We start from the raw sequence: 17,750 nt of genomic DNA on the forward strand, positions 1-17,750 counted from the left end.
CTCAAAGTTTTCATGAGGGAACATGCAGCGTTCAGGACTCCCCAGATGACCTGACCCTGGGGCCTTCACCCACTTGTTTCAGTAGAAGACCCATTACCACCTCCCAGAGTGCGTGGGTCATAGTGTGGGGAGTGAGCTACAGAGTTTGTAGACTCAAGGACCAGCTGGTGGGAGGAGAGTGCGGACAACATTTAGGAATACAAGCTGGAGACATAGGAGACTAGAGGACCATTTCCCCACTTAGTTACCTTCTGAGTGATTAATGTCATCCAGGAAACCCTTGTCAATTGTTTCCATGTTCAGGTACCATGTACAGTGCTGGGGCAGGACCCTGGTTTCCAGAAGCCCATCCTGGGGGCACTATTGGCCCTGAGTGCCTCTTATCAGAGTGAAGTGTCCTGCCCCATCACACCTCTTTCCTCGGACAGCTCACAGTCATTCACGCCAGTCCTTGCCCCCTAGACACACCGGCCTCTCCCCACAGGCTTCTTGGTCCTAAAGCCTGTGGTGGCAGCTGTTAGCCTGCTGTGGTCCCAACCTGACTGGTCCACAGGGCGTTCTGTGGACGTTTCCAGCAGAGGAGATAAAGCCATGGGTTACTGGGCCCGCCACAAGCCTGGTGCTGTGCTAAGCAACATCATATGTTATTCCTCTTTTCCCCTCACAGTCTCTGTTGAGATGATTATAGTATCCCTTCTTCACCAGTGAGGAAACTGTACCTCTGGGAAGTCAGCCCTTTTCCAGTTCCTCTCAGGATCCAGGAGCACAGCTCCCATGGAAATGTGTACCAGTCCAAAGCCCAAGTTCTTTTCCTTTTTTTTTTTTTTTGTCACACCACACGGCACATGGGATCTTAGTTCCCCAGCCAGGGATCAAACCCGTGGCCCCTGCATTGGAAGCATGGAGTTTTAACCACTGGACTGCTAGGGAAGTCCTCCCATGTTCTTTTCAAAATGCTGTGGTTCTGTTGTTTACTCATGGAAATATACAGCAAATTATTTAATCAGAGGAATTCTTCAGCTCCAAGAACATCATCCTTTTAGACTAACAGCGGTTCTCAAGGTGTGATCCCTGGACCAGCTGCCTCAGCATCGCCCGAGAGCTTCCCGAAAACACATGTCTTCAGGCGCCGCCACCCCAGCCAGACCACTGACTGAAATCCTGGAGCGGGAGCCCCACAGTCTGAGTTGTAACAGGCTCCCTATGGGATCTGAGTACGTGCCTAGGTTGGAGAAGCCCGGTTCAGATCAGTGCCTAGTTACTTCATGAGTTTCACAGTCAGTCCTTGTGACCCCAGCAACTAATGCAGAGTAAGACGAAAAGAGCCAAATGAGAAGTCACTTCTCACAGTCTCAGGGCCGTGAGACCAAAGGTCTGCAAGCCAGAGCACCCCTGATGACGCAGGACGAATATCGAGTCATGCTTGTCGTTCACAAAGAAACATCCAGAGCCTGTCAAAGTCCATGTGTCCTTTTGGAAGCCAGGTGTGGTGGCAGATGGCCATCTTCAAGGGCAGATGCAGGTCTCATGCTTTGTCAGATTCATCACTTCATAGGTGGGAAGGCTACGAATAGGAGAGAGCAGACTGAGCTGGTCCACACCCAGGCCCCACCACTGCCTCAGAGTGCGAGTGTGGAAAAGTGACGTCGTCTCTCTGAGCCTAGTTCCCCCATCTCTAAAATGGACCCTCTGCTTTCTGCCTCCCAAGTCGGCTGTGGGGATCAGTGCATTGTCATTTGACAGGGGTGGTGTGTCATTGTTTGTGGTAGGCATTTGCCAGCAGGGGCAGGATGCTTGTCAAACAGGGTAACATTTTAATGTTTAAAGAATTGATCTCCTCTAATCTGGAAAATTTCCTTCTCCAGGGAATCTTCCCAACCCAGGGCTTGAACCCAGGTCTCCCACATTCTAGACAGATGCTTTACCGTCTGAGCCACCAGGGAAGTGCCTATAATCTGGAAAATTACTAAGAGAGAATGGCTAATTTCTCAGGAGTATTAGACGGGAGAGCGATGGCCACATTAGATGTTGAAACCTGGCCTGTAGCACTTGGAGAGCAAAAGCAGTGTGCCTAACAGCGGCTCCCAGAGATTCCATTCGGAAGGGGATGTTGGGACATTACACTCTGCTTGGGTCCAGTAGGCAGCTGGATCCACAAAGAGTGAATGAATCATTTAGATTTTCCTTTGTGATTCTCAGCCTCCAGTGCCTCATTGAGGCCTGTGCCGAGGGCCACGACGTTTATGAAAAAGGTGGGATTCCACATGCTGTCAGCCTCCTGGACGACGATGTGCTTTTAAAAGAGAAAAGAAAAGGAAAAAAAAAAATCACGATTCTACAGCGGCAATGACGTATTCCCATTCTGTGTATGGTCGTTTCCAATTATCTTTTTAATGAAAGCGTCATACTTAATCAGTAGCCGTCCTGGCAGCGCCTGCGGCTCTAATATACGGGCTAGAGCTGTCGTCACGTTGATCATTGATTTCTTTTTTTAACAGCGGCTTTTGGGACTCACTAGCTTGTGAAATTAATACAGTCATTATTGAGGCAATCTGATAGGTAATGAGTCAATCGTGTCTTTGTTTCAACGAGGCTGATTGTCTTGGCAGCCCGGCTCATAGGAAGTGTTGTGTACAGTGATGGAGGGTTACAGAACAGAGTTAATTAGCAGCAATGGGGTGCGCTAATCTCCACCTTCCCTCCGAGGAAAGGTTTGCCGCGGGGCTGGCCAAGTGGTTGGTCATGGTTACAGAAAACAGGTTTAAGGGGATGAAGACTCGACGGAGACCCTTGGTTCCACCTGGAATCAGATTACTGTTCGGCCACGTACCCCTGATGTTTGTGTACCACGTGAGCCAGGAAATGAAAGCTCCTCATGCCGACAATGTGAATGGATGCAGGAGGTGGACTCGAGGTTCCCGGATCAAGTCTCAGCTTTGCTGCTCACCAGCCACAGGAACTCGAGTTAAAATGGGACATAGAAGAAGAGCTTCTCAAAATGCAGATGCCATGCAAATGTTAATTACATTCAGTGACAACCATGGTCTCCTCTGGAGTCAGAAAGGGAAGTTAATCCCCGTGTTACCATTTGGCGGTGGAGGATCTGGGCAAAAACATGCCTTTTTTAGCCCTAGGTTCTTCCTCCATCAAATGTGGGGATTGGACACTTTCCTGGTGGTCCAGTGGTTAAGACTTCTTGCTGCCAGTGCAGGGGGCTGGGGGTTGATCCCTGGTTGGGGAATTAAGATCCCACATGCCACACGGTGCAGCCAAAAACGATTTTTTAATGGGGGGGAGGGGGTTGTGGTAACTACCATTGCGGGGGAGGGGGTTGTGGTAACTACTGTCTCAGACTCTCCACGTCAGGTGTTTTGCCTGCCTATCAAGCATCTGGTTCAGATCCAGAACGTAGGAGGGCTCTGTCCGTGTGAGCCATTAATGGATAATGCCGCAGATTACCTGACAGTATCAGCGATTAAGATGGTGCTCTCCAGCGGCTGGCCATCTTTGGGGCTACAAACCGCATCTGGTGAAGTAACGCAAGAGACTGTGCTCAGAAAATGAGCAGCATGAGCGTGTCTCTTCTTTACCTGTGGGGAGGCGACACCAGCCGCAGTGACCCCAGAGCCTTGGCCAGGGCAGGCCTGGCCCCAGAGCCTCAGGCTCACTCTGAAAACCCTCCGCTGTTCCCCACAGTCTCTGAGGGACAGCCCTGTGGGAGCCGAGAATGCACTGATCACTTTGCCGCGGGAGCCCCCATCCGCTATTGAGAGCTGAGGCCCAGAGCTGTGAACCTCCAGCTGTCTTCCACTCTATGCCTGTGTGCCTCCCGCAGGCGGCTCCAGCCTGGCCCCGGCCTCTTCTGACTGAGAAGGGCTGCCCCCACTTCCCCACCTTCTCTGCCCCTCCTTCTGAGGCAGGACCGAGTGTTTCTGGGGCAGCTCTTCTCTCCTGGCCAGCAGCACTTGTCAAAACAGAATGCATACTCAGGAATGCCACCCAGCCCGCTGGTTCTGCACTCCCTGGGGCAGGGCCTGGGAATCCGCATTGACCACACTCCCTGAGTGGTGCAAGGACCCGGAGATGTGAGGGGCTTCTCAGCAAACGTGCTTGAGTCCCCCTAGGGATTGTCTGGATTCAGCAGGTCTGAGGTGGGGCCCAGGATGCTGCATTTCTAACAACCCCCGGGTGGTGACAGTGACCACACTCAGGTGTGTGGCCACACTGTGCAGCTCTGGGGCCAAGAGAAGGGAAAGAGGAGGCCTCAGGAGACAAGGTGCTTTGACCATTTAGAACCCTGGTCCAGGGCAGCTGCTCACAAACATTTTGGTTGGACTCGGGAGAAGCAGGGCTGAGCTGCAGCCCCTCCCACGTGAAACAGTCTGATGCATTTGTGGAGAGTCACCTGCAGCCTTCCCTCCCTCCAGGTCTTCCTCAAGGCGGGCGTGGTGTCCAGGCTGGAGAAGCAGCGGGAGAAGCTGGTGTCTCAGAGCATCGTCCTGTTCCAGGCGGCCTGCAGGGGCTTTCTCTCTCGCCAGGGATTCAAGAAGCTGAAGGTGGGGGCGCTGAGTGTCGCGTGAACCTGGCAGGGGCGTGGGATCTGGAAGAGCGTCCTCCACGCTGGTCCAGGGGCTGTCATCCCTGCTTCTCACACTTGCTCTTGTGCACGAATGTCCAGTGGATATTGTTAGCGTGCAGATCATGGTCCAGTGAGTCTGGGGTGGGCAAGGAGGTCTGCCCATCTCCCATGCTGGTGCCCACACTCTGTCCAGGTGATCAGACTTTAACGGATACTTTGTAAGATGATACAGCTGTTTCTAGGATGTTGACTTGAGTTTGAGTAAACTCTGGGAGTTGGTGATGGACAGGGAGGCCTGGTGTGCTGTAGTCCGTGGGGTCACAAAAAGTTGGACACTACTGAGTGACTGAAGTAACTGAACTGACATCAAATCACCACTGATGAGAGCCTTGGTCAGGATGTCCAGAGGTTGTCCAAGCCCTCCTGGGTTGGAAATGATTTCAGTCTGTCCCATCTCTGGAGAACTTGGCTGCTGTGGACCAGCAGACAGGGCATGGGCAGGATCTGTCCACGGAGGCCTTTAGGACCAGAGGGCAGGGTCGGAGTCTGCAGTCCTGAGCCGCTCTAGGCCACCATCCTCAGAGCTCTCCAGAGCTGAGTCTCCTCTCCGCAGCCTGCACGATGGAGAGCTCAGCATGGCTCTAGAGGCAGACAGGAAGCACGTTTGAATCTCACCTCTACCACATAGTCGCTGAGTGGAGGTGACACGAGGTAGCATGCACGTAGTACAGGACATGCCACATGTAGCTGCTCGGTAATAGTACCAGCTGCCGCTGCCCTAGTGTTGCTAATTACTGCCACCAGCACAGAGTCTTAGCGCCCGTGCCCCCAGCTTCTGTGAACGTGTAAACTCACAAATACGTACTTGGTAAGAATAGAAAAAGGCAGGAAGATTAATAATGAAAATACCGTGAGCTGTCTCACCAGCCCGCTGTGCTCAGGTAGTGTATGCCGTGGAACAGTTTGAAACAGGCTAAATTAAGAGCCTGGGCTCTCCTGCAGCGACACTGCAGGGGTTCAGATCCTGACTCCACCTCTGAGAAGCCGTGTGACACTGGACGAGTGACTGTACCGCTCTGTGCCTCAGTTTTCCCATCTGTAAAACGGGGATGATGATAACACCTACCTTCATAGGGCTGTAGTGAGGACTGAGCTGCTGTAACATGCTCCAGGTGGTGTCTGGCCTGTGGGAGGCACTGTGCTGGCTGAGCAAGCCTTGGCTGTTGTGATGGTAGCTTCTTACTTAGCTTGATTCCCACCTCTGATTAGAATGACCTTGGTCAGCGGTTCTCAAAGTGTGGCCCCCAGACCAGCAGCATCCACATCAGCTAGGAGTTTGTGCACAATGCAGATTCTTGGGCCCTGCCCCAGGCTCACTGAATCAGACCCTCTGGGCTGGAGCCCAGGCACCTGTGTTTTAACAAGCCCTCCTGGAGATTTGATGCACACTCAAGAGTGAGAAGCATGGACTTGTGTTTAAATGCACTGGAACTGGTATCTCTTCCTTAAGTATCAACTGACAGCATCATTATGGCCACTGCTTCTTGGCAGGTTTCAGGGATTTTCCAGGAGTTTTGCCTTGCACAGTGACTTTTGCGCCTAATCCACATGTGAGAGGTGACCCCGTTGTAGAATATTTCTACTCCTTATCCTATTGTTATTATTAGTTATTCCAGACTAAATTGTGGCCTGATGCTGAGAGCCTGACTCCATTAAAGGAAGCCTTTTTTTTTTTTTAAGTTCCCCATCCCTTCCACTAAGGATAAACCGATATCCTCCAGCCCCCTTGCCTACCGCCCTCTGTGTCCTTCAGCTGAGCTGGGAAGGGCCCTCAGTCTGCACTCTCATCCCCTGCAGATTCACCGGCTGGCCGCCCGGTGCATCCAGAAGAACGTAGCTGTGTTCCTGGCAGTCAGGGACTGGCCGTGGTGGCGGCTCCTGGGTTCCCTTCAGCCCCTGCTGAGCACCACCATCGGGGAGGAGCAGCTCCGCACCAAGGAGGTGGGTCCACACGGTGGGCGGGGCGATCCCCACTCCCCCATCCCCTCCAGCCCGCTCCCTGGTGTTTGCATCCAGACTAGTGCCCCCAGCCCTGGATATTCTTCATCCAGAAATGCTCCACCACTAGCCCTCACTGCCCCTTTACAGACATCCCTCTGCCCCAGCTGGCACAGCCTCCCTCCACCCAGTGCCCAGCTCCTCGGTAGGTGAGTGGGTGCCGGTCTGAGTGGGTGCCGGCACTCCACCTCTCCTCCCAGAGAGGGTCTGTGGGAGAGTCCGTGAGCTGTTTATTTTTGTGCCTCTCAGAGGATACTCCCCCTACCCTCCCTTCAACCCCGTTAGCACCCACTTGATACAGGTAGCTGTTCTGATTGTTGTTTAGTCGCTCAGTCGTGTCTGACTCCACGGACTGCAGCCCACCAGGCTCCGCTGTCCATGGGATTCTCCAGGCAAGAATACTGGAATAGGTTGCTATTTCCTTCTCCAGGGGCTCTTCCCAAACTGGGGATTGAACTCGGGTTTCCTGCCTTGGCAGGCAGATTCTTTACCACTCAGCCACCAGGGAAACTGTTGTGACTGGTTTCTGGGTTATCCTGCCTGTTGTTCCTTTTGGCAAAAATGAGCACATACAGGCATATCTTGGAGATCGTGCAGGTTCAGCTCCAGGCTGCCAAGATAAATCGATATCACAGTGAGTCACGTGAACTGGGTGACTTTCCAGGACCTATACAAGTTATGTTGACGCTGTACTGTAGTCTGTTAAGTGTGTAATAGCATTTGGTCCCCCCCAAATCTGCATACCTTAATTAAAAGATAACGCTTTTGGAAAAAATGCACCAATAGACTTGCTCATCGCAGGGTTGCCACCAACCTTCAATTTGTAAAAAATGCAGCATCTGCAGAACCCAGCACAATGAAGCAAGGTGTGCATGTACACACGTGGGCGCACATGTGCACACGTGCAGTACACACGCGTGTGCACACACACATACACACAGGACTAATGGTTTCTTTCTTACACAAAAGGTGGCATACTATATATTCTTCTGCAACTTGCATTTTTCACTTCAAAATAGATTGTAAGAACCATGCCACGTCCTATTTTTGGATTATCTTTTAAAATTTTTTAGTTGAGGTATGTTTGACCTACAGCATTGTACATTTAAGGCATACCACATGTTAATGTGCTGCATTTACGTATTGTCACAGGGTTCCCATTTTTATAGAAATCTTCCTTGTTCTCTTTTCGTGCCGCGTGGCCCTCCCTGGGGTGTGCGTTTGTGGCTCACTCGCCTGGCCTGCGGGTGGTGAGCAGTGCAGTTGCTCCTGACGGTGGTGCTGTAAACCTCACGACGGCCCCCGGGCCAAAAGTGCTAACTGGGGAAGATGAAGAGCTGGGTGCCCCGTGTCACTCAGGTGTCCCTGTCTCACTTGGGTGTGCACCGTCTCAATAAACAGTGGTCTTGTTCCAAGGATTTGCTTCCAGACCCTAGTCCAGGCTGGTATGGACCGGGCTTGCCTGAGCAGAGATGATCATATGCAGAAATGGCCGTCATCACAGATGGGCTGGCTGCGTCACCCACTGCATTTGCTGGCCAGTCTTAACACGCGTGGAACCTGCACCTCCAGTCCAGAAGGGCTTCTGTTACTGTGTTTGCTTTTGTAGGCGGAGCTTACAGCGCTGAGGCAGAAGCTAGAGAAGGCAGAGAAGTCTCGGAATGAACTCCGGCAGAACGCAGACCTGCTGGAGAGCAAGGTACACCCATCCCTCCTGCACGGAGGGGAGGTCTATTGATGGGGAACGTGACAGTGAGCCGGGCGTGGTGCTCAGTCCCTTCAAGACTCCTCAGAATAACCCTGTGAGGTTCATGCCACTCCACTCCCCATTTTAGAGTTGGAAACGCAGGCTCTGGGGTATTAAGTGCCTTCCCCCAGCCCCACAACCAGCAAGTGTAGAGATGAGTCTCAAAGCCATGTCATGTGGCTCCCAAGGGAAGAATTGCTTAAAGAAGTCACAAAAGCACAGCTCGCAGGGGAGAATGATCACTGTGACCCCAATAAGGTGATCAACTTCTGATTGTCAGAGCATAAAATAAAGGCACACCATGTTCTTGACGATGAAATTTACAACAAATGCAACCGACAGAGAGGAACCAGAATATGTAAAGAACTTCCTCAAAGCAATTGGGAAAAGGTAAACATTCCAGTAAAAAAAAAGTCGGGGGGTGGGGGGCAAACATTAGAAATTGGCAGTTCTCAGCAGGGAAACTCATTTTAGGAGCTTAAAGGATCAGGAATGCAAATGGCCAATAAACTCATGAAAAGACTACTAACCAGCAGTCAGGAAACGTGCATTCACAGCACAACAGGTATCACTTAATGCTTGAAATGGGCAAAATCCTGAAGTCCGATGCCGCCAGTGTTGGCAACAGGAGTGCGTAGCAGTGGGAACTCACGCTGCTGGTATGGGTGTCTGTTGGTCTCGTGGCTCTTGAACAGTCTAGCGTCATCTCTGAGAGTTGGCGCGGCCTGTGCCCTGTGGCCCAGCCATTCCACTTCCAGGCTCACGTGCTGGAGAACCTCTCCCACAGAAATGTAAAGACAAGATGCTCTTAGCAGCAGTGCGTCTCATGTTGAAGAGCATAAGCACCCGAAAGGGCGTCTGTTGGCAGAATGGAGGAACACATCTTGTTAGACTAAAACCTGAGTTACCACAGTGAAAATGAATAAAGAGATGGGCAAACTATGGCCCACAGGGCAAACCCATGTCACCACCGGTTCTTTATAAATAAAGTTTTATTGGCACAGCCACGCCCATTCATTAGTGTGCAGTCTCTGGCTGCTTGCATGCTACAAAGGCAGAGTTGAGCAGTTTGTGACAGAGACTGTGTGACCTGCAAAGATTAAAAATATTTACTCTCTGGCTCTTTATAGAAGAAAAGGCCTTTCAGCCAGCGATATAAGAACTGATTTGGATTGCCCTTAAAAAAGAAAATGCGGAAGAAAAAGAATTGAGTACTGTTGGCTTTTGCTGGTGAACCTAATTACAACCCGTGCTAGCCATCAACCAAACAAGCACTATTGTCGGCAGTGACACCACCCCAGCCGCGCAAGCACAGGAAGCTCTGGTTTTGCTCTGGACTGAGACAGTCTGTCACGCTGCCTCAGGACCTTTGAACTGGCTGCCTCTACCTTTCCTCCAGATCTGCACAGAGATGGGGGCATCCCATGCTTCAGATCTAGCTTCGTACTTTTCAGTCCACAGACGTCTTCCCTGATCACTTACGTAATATCACCCCCCGCTTGATCTCCCTCCCCGTCACCTCCCTCTGTTTAATACCTGCGGCACTCCACCATCTGAAAGCTAGCTTGCACGTTTATCTACTTGGGGCCTGTCTCCCTCTGTTGGCCTGGAGACTTGGTGAGGATAGGGACTTTGCCTTGTCTCTGGCTATATCCGAGGGGTCTGGTAGAAAGTCTATCACATGGAAGGTACTCAGATACATCTGATGAACAAGGGAATGAAGAAGGGAATGAATGAGCTCCACCTGAACTTCAGCAGAACCCTGTGATGTACCAGGGCTTCCTGGAGACAGGTAGTTGGGACTAGGGCGAGCCAAGCATTCGCCAAGGGGGCACAATTTAAGGGAGCCCTGAAAACCTCAGAAATCAAGATCGGGAATTCCCTGGTGGTCCACCCTCACGGTCAGGCGAGGGGCAGGGGCTCCTGGAAGGGAGGGTCTCCGGTGCACCAGGAGGACGGCTGGGCTGGGCTACTGCCCCTCGTGGATGAGACTGTGAGGAGGGGGAATGGCACCTGAATACCTTAAAATACCTCCACTGAGGCTCCGGAGAGCCAGTGCCTGACCCCTCTTGCTGGAAGTAGCCATGAGTAGAGCAGCAGAAGCAGTCGGAGAGCTGTGGGCTGGTGGGGAATATCGGTGACTTCCTGGCAGAAATTCCTTCCCACCAAGCTGACATTTTATGCAGTAATCCATCACGAGCTGTCACATTGGACTTGGGGGTTTGCAATGTGTCAGCTGTTGGGGGAGACTTGGAGAGGAGGAGGAGGTGAGCGTTTCTAGCATCTGGAGCTCCGCTCATGGGACACTGGTGGTAGAGGAGGGAGCCAGGCTTCTGAGGCCCAAACTACGCATGCTCGCGTCAGCACCTGCAGCATATCCTGCCTGGGCTCTTTAGTTTTTGTATCATACACGGTTGCAAAAAGGTGCATGAAGTCTTGAAAAAATAAGATAAAAAGTTAAAGCTAAGAAAATCAGCAAAGGGAACCAAGAATCGAAGAATACACAAAATCAAGGACAGAGTTAGAATATAGACCTTTACCATTGGCCTTAGACTCACTCTCAATACATGCCTTTGCCTGTGCTATTCCTTCTGCCTAGAACGTCCCACTCCACCCTCCTCACCTGGTAAATGTCTGGTCATCCCTTCATACTTAGTTCCAGTGGTGCTTCCTCCAAGAAGCCTTTCTTGATGCTCTAAGGGTGGGTGGTGGTTGTTCCATCACTAAGTCAAGTCCAACTCTTTGCGACCCCATGGACAGTAGCCCGCCAGGCTCCTCTGTCCATGGGATTTCCCAGGCAAGAACATTGGCGTGGGTTGCCATTTCCTTCTCCAGGGGATCCTCCCGACCTGGGGATTGAACCTGTGTCTTCTCTTGGCAGGTGGATTCCTTCCCACTGAGCCACCTGGGAAGCCCACGGGTCCATTAGGCCCCCACTACAGGCTACTAGTGGCCCTGTGCTTCCCCTCACAGCATTGATCAGTGCCTCCTGATCACCTGCGTCCCAGCTAGACTGGGAGACCCTGTCCTTGGGAGGCCTCATCACATCAGCCCCGCCCCCAGTGCAGAATAGACACAGAATGGGTGTGTGGAACTATCAAAAATGGGTTGAAATTTTGATACAGTGCTTCCTAGCAACCAAAGCAAAAAGGAAAACAGGATATTCCATAAACATGTTGTGTCTGGGTTATATGCATACACACCCACACACACCTCTGTTGCTTGAGCGAAGAGTAACTTTTCAGGATATGGAGATAATCAAGGTATTAGAGGAGCTTCTCCCATGAAGCCTCATTAAAAGGACCCTGAGGGCACTCACCTATATTCACACAGTAAATGTAGAAGGGGTCTGTAGAAATGCTTTTGGTAGTGTAACATTAAACTGCAAGTCAAGGGCGTGATGCCCCTACCACAAAGAGAATTCAGTCGGGAATCAAAGCTGAGCTTCATGCCGGAAGCACATTTAGATGACTAAGTGTTGGGATTTCTTCCTCTTCCTCCCCACCGCCTCCTCTCCGTCTTCTTCCTCCTGCTTCTCTTCTTCCTCCTGCCTTTTAAACTCTATGTAACAGTCCAACATACAAAAAAAGTGTACACATCATAAGTGTGCAGCTTAATGAGTTTTCACAAAGTGGACGCACCGGTGCAGCCAGCACCCCCAGCGCTGGTTGACAGTTCGCTCCCAGGTTCCCCTACCTCGTGCCCCTTCCAGCCACTGCCCTCCATCATTAACCACAAATGGACTCCTGCCGCTAAAGAATAGCGTTTGCCTTTTTTCTGAACTTTACTGAGATTCATTGAATTTGTGCGTTCCTCTGTCCCTGGTTTCTTTGACTTGACATCATTGGTGACGTCAGTGACTATGGTTCGCAGACCCCCTCTGCTGTAGACTAGTCAGTTACATGCAGACACCCGTCCTTACCCTTCCTCTAAAGGAACATTCGACTGTTGCTATTTTTAAACTGTAAAGAACCAGCTTGCTCTGGACCTCCTGACGTGTGTCTTTTGGTGCACAGATCACGCGTGGCCGTTAGCACACACTGAGGGATGGAACCACTGGGTTTTAAGTTATTTCTGTGTTCAGTTTTCATAGATGCTGCAGATAGCTCACCGCCGTGTTGGTGTCCATTTGTTCCCCGACGGCTGAGGGTGAGCCTTCTGTCTGCCCCACGTCTTCCCAGCACTGGGGATTGTCTGCCTTTTTCCGTTAGCGACTGTGGCTGTTGCCCAGTTGTACCACCTTATGATTTTAATTTGTGTATTTTCACGTGTTTTTGGCTATTTGGTTATCTTCCCTGACAAAGTGGTCTTCGCAGTCTTTCCTATGGCTTTTCTTGTTGATCCGTAGCAGTTCTTCATAAGCTGTGGATGTCTGGTCAGTTGTTCAGTGTGGATAACTATATAACCAGTGTGGATCCCCTCCACTCCGTGGCTTGTCTGCACTGAGGGAGTAATTTATTGCGTGTTTTCCGAAGCCCTGCGTCTCTTCAGGCCCGTCAGAGGGCAAGTAGGGGTCCAGGGCTCCAGAACGCCCGCACCTGCGTCTGTTAGAGTAGATGTGCTGCTCGTGCTTTGATTCCGTTTTTATCGATTCTCAGATGAATTATTTTCTCCCTTTGTACTTCGCTGAACCTAGTCAGCAGCCTCTCACACTAGGAACTGGCCGTGCATTCCTCTCTCACGTTCTAAACTGTGCATCTTAAAATCAACGGCAGCTCAGATTTGGTGAAATGCAGCATGTTGGGGCCCAAGTAGGATTCTATTTGGAGAAAGGGCTCTAATTCCTACCTTCCTCTCTGCAAAGCTCCTGTTGATTTTTATTGGTTGCTTTTGCGCTTGAAAGAGCATCGGAATCACCCATGAGTGCTAAATCCACTCGGTCGTGTCCAGTTCTTTGTGACCCCATGGGATGCAGCTTGCCAGGCTCCTCTGTCCATGGGATTTCCCAGGCAAGAATACTGTAATGGGTTGCCATTTCCTCCTCCAGGGGATCTTCCCAACCCAGGGGTCGAACCCGCATCTCTTACGTCTCCTGCGTTGGCAGGCGGGTTCTTTACCACTAGTGCCATGTGGGAAGCCCTCAGAATCACCCAGAGGAGCTGTTACCCCCGTAGCTTTCCTGGCTCCATCTCTCAAGGTTGGGCCCGGGAGGGAATCGTGGGGATCGGGGTCCCTCCGCACTTCTCCAGCAAGCCTCGAGGTGACCCTGGTGCAGAGGGTCGTGCTATGTTAGGGTAGTGGGGTTCTCCTCGAACGTCTGTCAGAATCCCCAGGAGGATGGGTTAGGGTGTGGATCGTTGGATCCCAGCCTTCAAGATTCTGAGTCGGTGGCTTAGGATGGCCCTGGAGCTTTTGTAGTTCTAATAAGTTCTCAAGTGATGCTGAACCTGCTTGTTCAGGGCCCACACTTTGAGAAATGTCAAGTTACAGAATAGGTACGAACTGTCTCCTTCTACTCGGTTCTTCAATCTTGGAAGGGAGCTTCTGTTGACAGTTGGGGAGCAGACACTCCTTCAGGGCTGTGCATCATGCAGCCCCCCAGCACCGTTCCCAGCGCCTGCACCCCACCTCTCGTCTCAGCGGGGAAACAGCCACAGAAGCGTGGCTGGAACATGGTGTGCCTCGTCAGCGAGAATGCCATTTGACGAGCCTTATTAAAAAGACAACGTTACTGCAAAATGATTTACGTGCTTCATTTGCAAAGGAGCCGAAGAGGAGATGAGGGGCCTCTGAGACGCCAGTTATAAATACTCTTCAAGCGTGCAGTATCAGCCTGCATGGCCAGTGGGGTTTGTATTTTTACAGGGAAGCAGCTTGACTGGGTAGGAGCACCAGGGAGGCTGCAGGAGCACAAGGCGATGCCTGAGAGCGGGGTGGTGTCTTCTCTCTGGAATATGTACAGGACCTCCTTTATGGCAAAAGGCAGAGGCCCATGTGCACCCCTGTCTGGCCTCATTAGCCCAAGAAGTTTCACTTCTGGGTGAAGAATCGCTGAGGGAACCAGTGGGGCACAGCGGGGACTGGAGATCTAGGGCAGACGTGCATTAGCGGAGCCCTGAGAGAGGTGGCTCCTGACGGCCGTGACTGTCCACTAGCAGGGTGGGCAAGGGATGTCTCACTGGGGCCCCGTGGTCAGATGGCGCCCGAGCCTTGACCTCGCCCCAGGTCTCCCAGCACCTGGTTCCGTGCTCTGGTGCAGCGCCAGGCCCCTGTGTTCCAAGGAGTCATCCTGAAAGAAGAACAGAGAGAGAAAAGGAGAGAAAAGGAAAAAAAGAACGACACGGGGAGACCAAGCTTCGGTGAGCGAGGCCCATACCTTTATTATCAAAAGGAACTTTTATACCTTGACTTGTACATAGAGGGAAATGAAAGATGCAAAGTCATACAGAGTCAGCCCAAACATTACATCTGTTTTGTCTTTATCAAAACCAGGATTTTTTCTACATACTTTTCCCATAAACAATGTTGTGTATAATATCTTCTGGCCTTGGAGGCCTGTGGACATTTTATGACCCTTTTTTGATAAAGGCTGATCAGCCAGAAAACTTGTTTTCCCTTAATGTGTTTCTTCTTTATTTCTCTCAGCCTCAGAAAGTACTAAACAGAGTTACATTCTCACAGAGCAAAGGTGCAGTGGGTCACAACAAAGAAAGAACCAATTAGCTCAAAGGTCTGATGTGGTTAATTCCCAGGGTGCTACTTGTTTTTCCTACATTCCAACTATGTTAACCAGTGCACTCCCAGGTGCACAATGGATAAGGGATACGGGAACTTGGCAGCAAGCACTGGCCCAATAATGAAGCCCTTTACCAGTACTATCTATTCTAATAATTTTTCATCCCTTAAAGGACTCTATGCTCATTAGGACTTTTAGAATGTTTAGGCCTTTCAAGGTTGGGGAGTTGTGAACAATCATGTGTGTTAATTGCAAGAGTATGGATAAACTTGTCAGGCAAGCTAGAATGCCAACAGAGGGGTTAAAATAGAAATATTCCTTTTATGTCCAAGGGACTTATTAACTAAAGCCCTAAGTTGACTTTTTCCAGAGAAAGGCGGCCGGGGATAGCCCCCTGTTAATGTCAGAAGAGTTAGTGAGAGGCACAAAATAGTAAGACAGATTTTGGTTTTGGGGTAGATGCTTGAGCAGATTCAGGGGTTCCCTCGAGGCCTGATCCGCCTTTGCCTGTCAGGCCTCCTCCACATGACCTTTGTCATGGGTGGGATCTCCCGTGGTGGCTCCCGGCAGCTCCCCAACAGCAGAGTCTTCGAAGGCAGGTCTGGCAGGCAGTAGGTGCTGGCGTCGTGCAGGGCAGGTGACTCTGACAGCCCAGGGGACCCTGTGTGCTCTGCAGTTAAGGTCCTTCACATCCCTGCAGCCCACTGTTCCCCCAGGGTGGTGTCTGTGTCAAGATGTGGGGAATGTTATTTCTGTTTGACTCTGCAAAACGTACAGCAGATTCATTCATTTCTGTCTCCCTCTCTCTGGCAGACCCTTGGAGTCATTGTCCCTGAGTAGAAAGAGGGTTTCTGATGATTCAGCCAAGCGGTGGATCCAGGGAGGATTCCAGAATAATTCCTGGTTAATTGGTCCTAGTGTGGTCTGCACAGGACCCTTCTGGGTTTGCAACCCGGCTCTCCCTCATTAAACTGGCCTTCATTTTTCACCCACCTCAACTCAAGGACAGAGCCTCTGGACCCCAAAATGTGTGAAGGAGAAGGGCTTTGTGGGGATGGGGACGGTCAGAGGCTACTGTCTCCGAGAAAAGCGGCTATTGTTTCCCCAGTTTGGAAAGACGAATTGTCCTTTGAGCTCCAGACTTGGGGTCTGCGGAATTCAAAATTAATGCATTAAATTAATTCTGTGCTCTCTTTACTCAAGCCGATTAGCACAAATTGAATTTCATACTAAATGGTTAAGGCAGAGAGAATACTCTCCTGGTGTTTGGTATCCATGCTGACGGCAGGGATGGAGGCCATGTTGTGTGATCGGGGGTGCTCCTGGAGTACACTGGCCCGTGGTCGGTGCCCACTGCAAGTGATCGCTTTTCCAACTTGAATGCCTTTACGCACCCCAGTGGCTCAGATGGTAAAGAACCGACCTGCAATGCAAGAGACCTGGGTTCGATCCCTGGGTCAGGAAGATCCTGAATGGATCTGGCAACCCATTCCAGTATTCTTGCCTGTAAAGTCCCAGTATTCTTGTCTATACAGACTCTTGAGAGTCCCTTGGACTGCAAGATCAAACCAGTCAATCCTAAAGGAAATCAGTCCTGAATATTTATTAGAAGGAATGATGCTGAAGCTGAAACTCTTATACTTTGGCCACCTGATGCAGAGAACTGACTTACTGGAAAAGACCCTGGTGCTGGGAAAGATTAAAGGCAGGATAAGGGGAGGACAGAGGATGAGATGGTTGGATGGCATCACCAACTCAATGGATATGGGTTTGAGCAAGCTCCAGGAGATGGTGATGGACAGAGAAGCCTGGAGTGCTAGAGTCCAATGGGTCACAAAGAGACGGACACGACTGAGCGACTGAACTGAACTAAAGTTCCATGGACAGAGGGGTCTGGCAGACTGCAGTCCATGGGGTCGCAAAGAGTTGAACACCATTGAGTGACTTCCACTTTACTTTAAGTCTGACCCACCTAGAACCAAGTGAGGAGCATAGCCCCAGTTTCATGAGGACTCTGCTGTACAGCATCATTTATGTCCTTCTTGGTCATGAACTGTCCACTTGTATGTTTCTCTTCTCACTTACCTTGGCATATCCTTGAACCCAGAAGGCTGTATTTGAAACAATAAGACCACAAAAGCGCTGACTCACTTGGTGTTTTCCATTTATTTTGGGGGGAAAAAAAGCCAATGCAAGTGGGAATTCATTTAAAAAATAAACATTTTAATTTTTAACTTGAAACATGTCTGCCTCAACTCACTGCTACTGCTGTCGCTTCAGTCGTGTCCAACTCTGTGCGACCCCATAGACGGCAGCCCACCAGGCTCCCCCGTCCCTGGGATTCTCCAGGCAAGAACCCACACTGGAGTGGGTTGCCATTTCCTCCTCCGAAGTGAAAAGTGAAAGTGAAGTCGCTCAGTTGTGTCCGACTCTGCGACCCCGTGGACTGCAGCCTACCAGGCTCCTCCATCCATGGGATTTTCCAGGCAAGAGTACTGGAGTGGGGTGCCATCGCCTTCTCCGCAACTCACTGAGGTGGGACCAAAAACTCAAGATCTACTTCTTTTTTAAACCACACCCCTCACACACAACTACGTGATTTCCAGTTTCGATTTCTTTAAAGCAGAGCAAATGGCAAAAGAATTCAAATGCAGAAGCCTACACTTTGTACTTGGAGTTTTTCCTTTATA

General features: G+C 50.8%; 1 protein-coding gene across 6 annotated transcripts in view; it reads left to right on the forward strand.

The window, feature by feature from the left end:
* Positions 1 to 17,750, forward strand: part of MYO18B (myosin XVIIIB) — a 228,925-nt gene that overhangs the window by 92,828 nt on the left and 118,347 nt on the right. For all 6 annotated transcript variants that reach the window (XR_008703644.1, XM_055550888.1, XM_055550887.1 and 3 more), the window contains 3 exons: positions 4,428 to 4,556; positions 6,437 to 6,580; positions 8,247 to 8,336. Coding sequence is in view for 5 of the 6 variants with exons in the window: in XM_055550888.1 (XP_055406863.1) it covers positions 4,428 to 4,556; positions 6,437 to 6,580; positions 8,247 to 8,336 (363 nt within the window). In the remaining variant the exon portion in view is untranslated. The remainder of the gene's footprint in view (positions 1 to 4,427; positions 4,557 to 6,436; positions 6,581 to 8,246; positions 8,337 to 17,750) is intronic.

The sequence above is a fragment of the Bubalus kerabau genome, chromosome 16 (assembly GCF_029407905.1).
Source record: "Bubalus kerabau isolate K-KA32 ecotype Philippines breed swamp buffalo chromosome 16, PCC_UOA_SB_1v2, whole genome shotgun sequence".
NCBI classification, from domain to species: domain Eukaryota; kingdom Metazoa; phylum Chordata; class Mammalia; order Artiodactyla; family Bovidae; genus Bubalus; species Bubalus kerabau.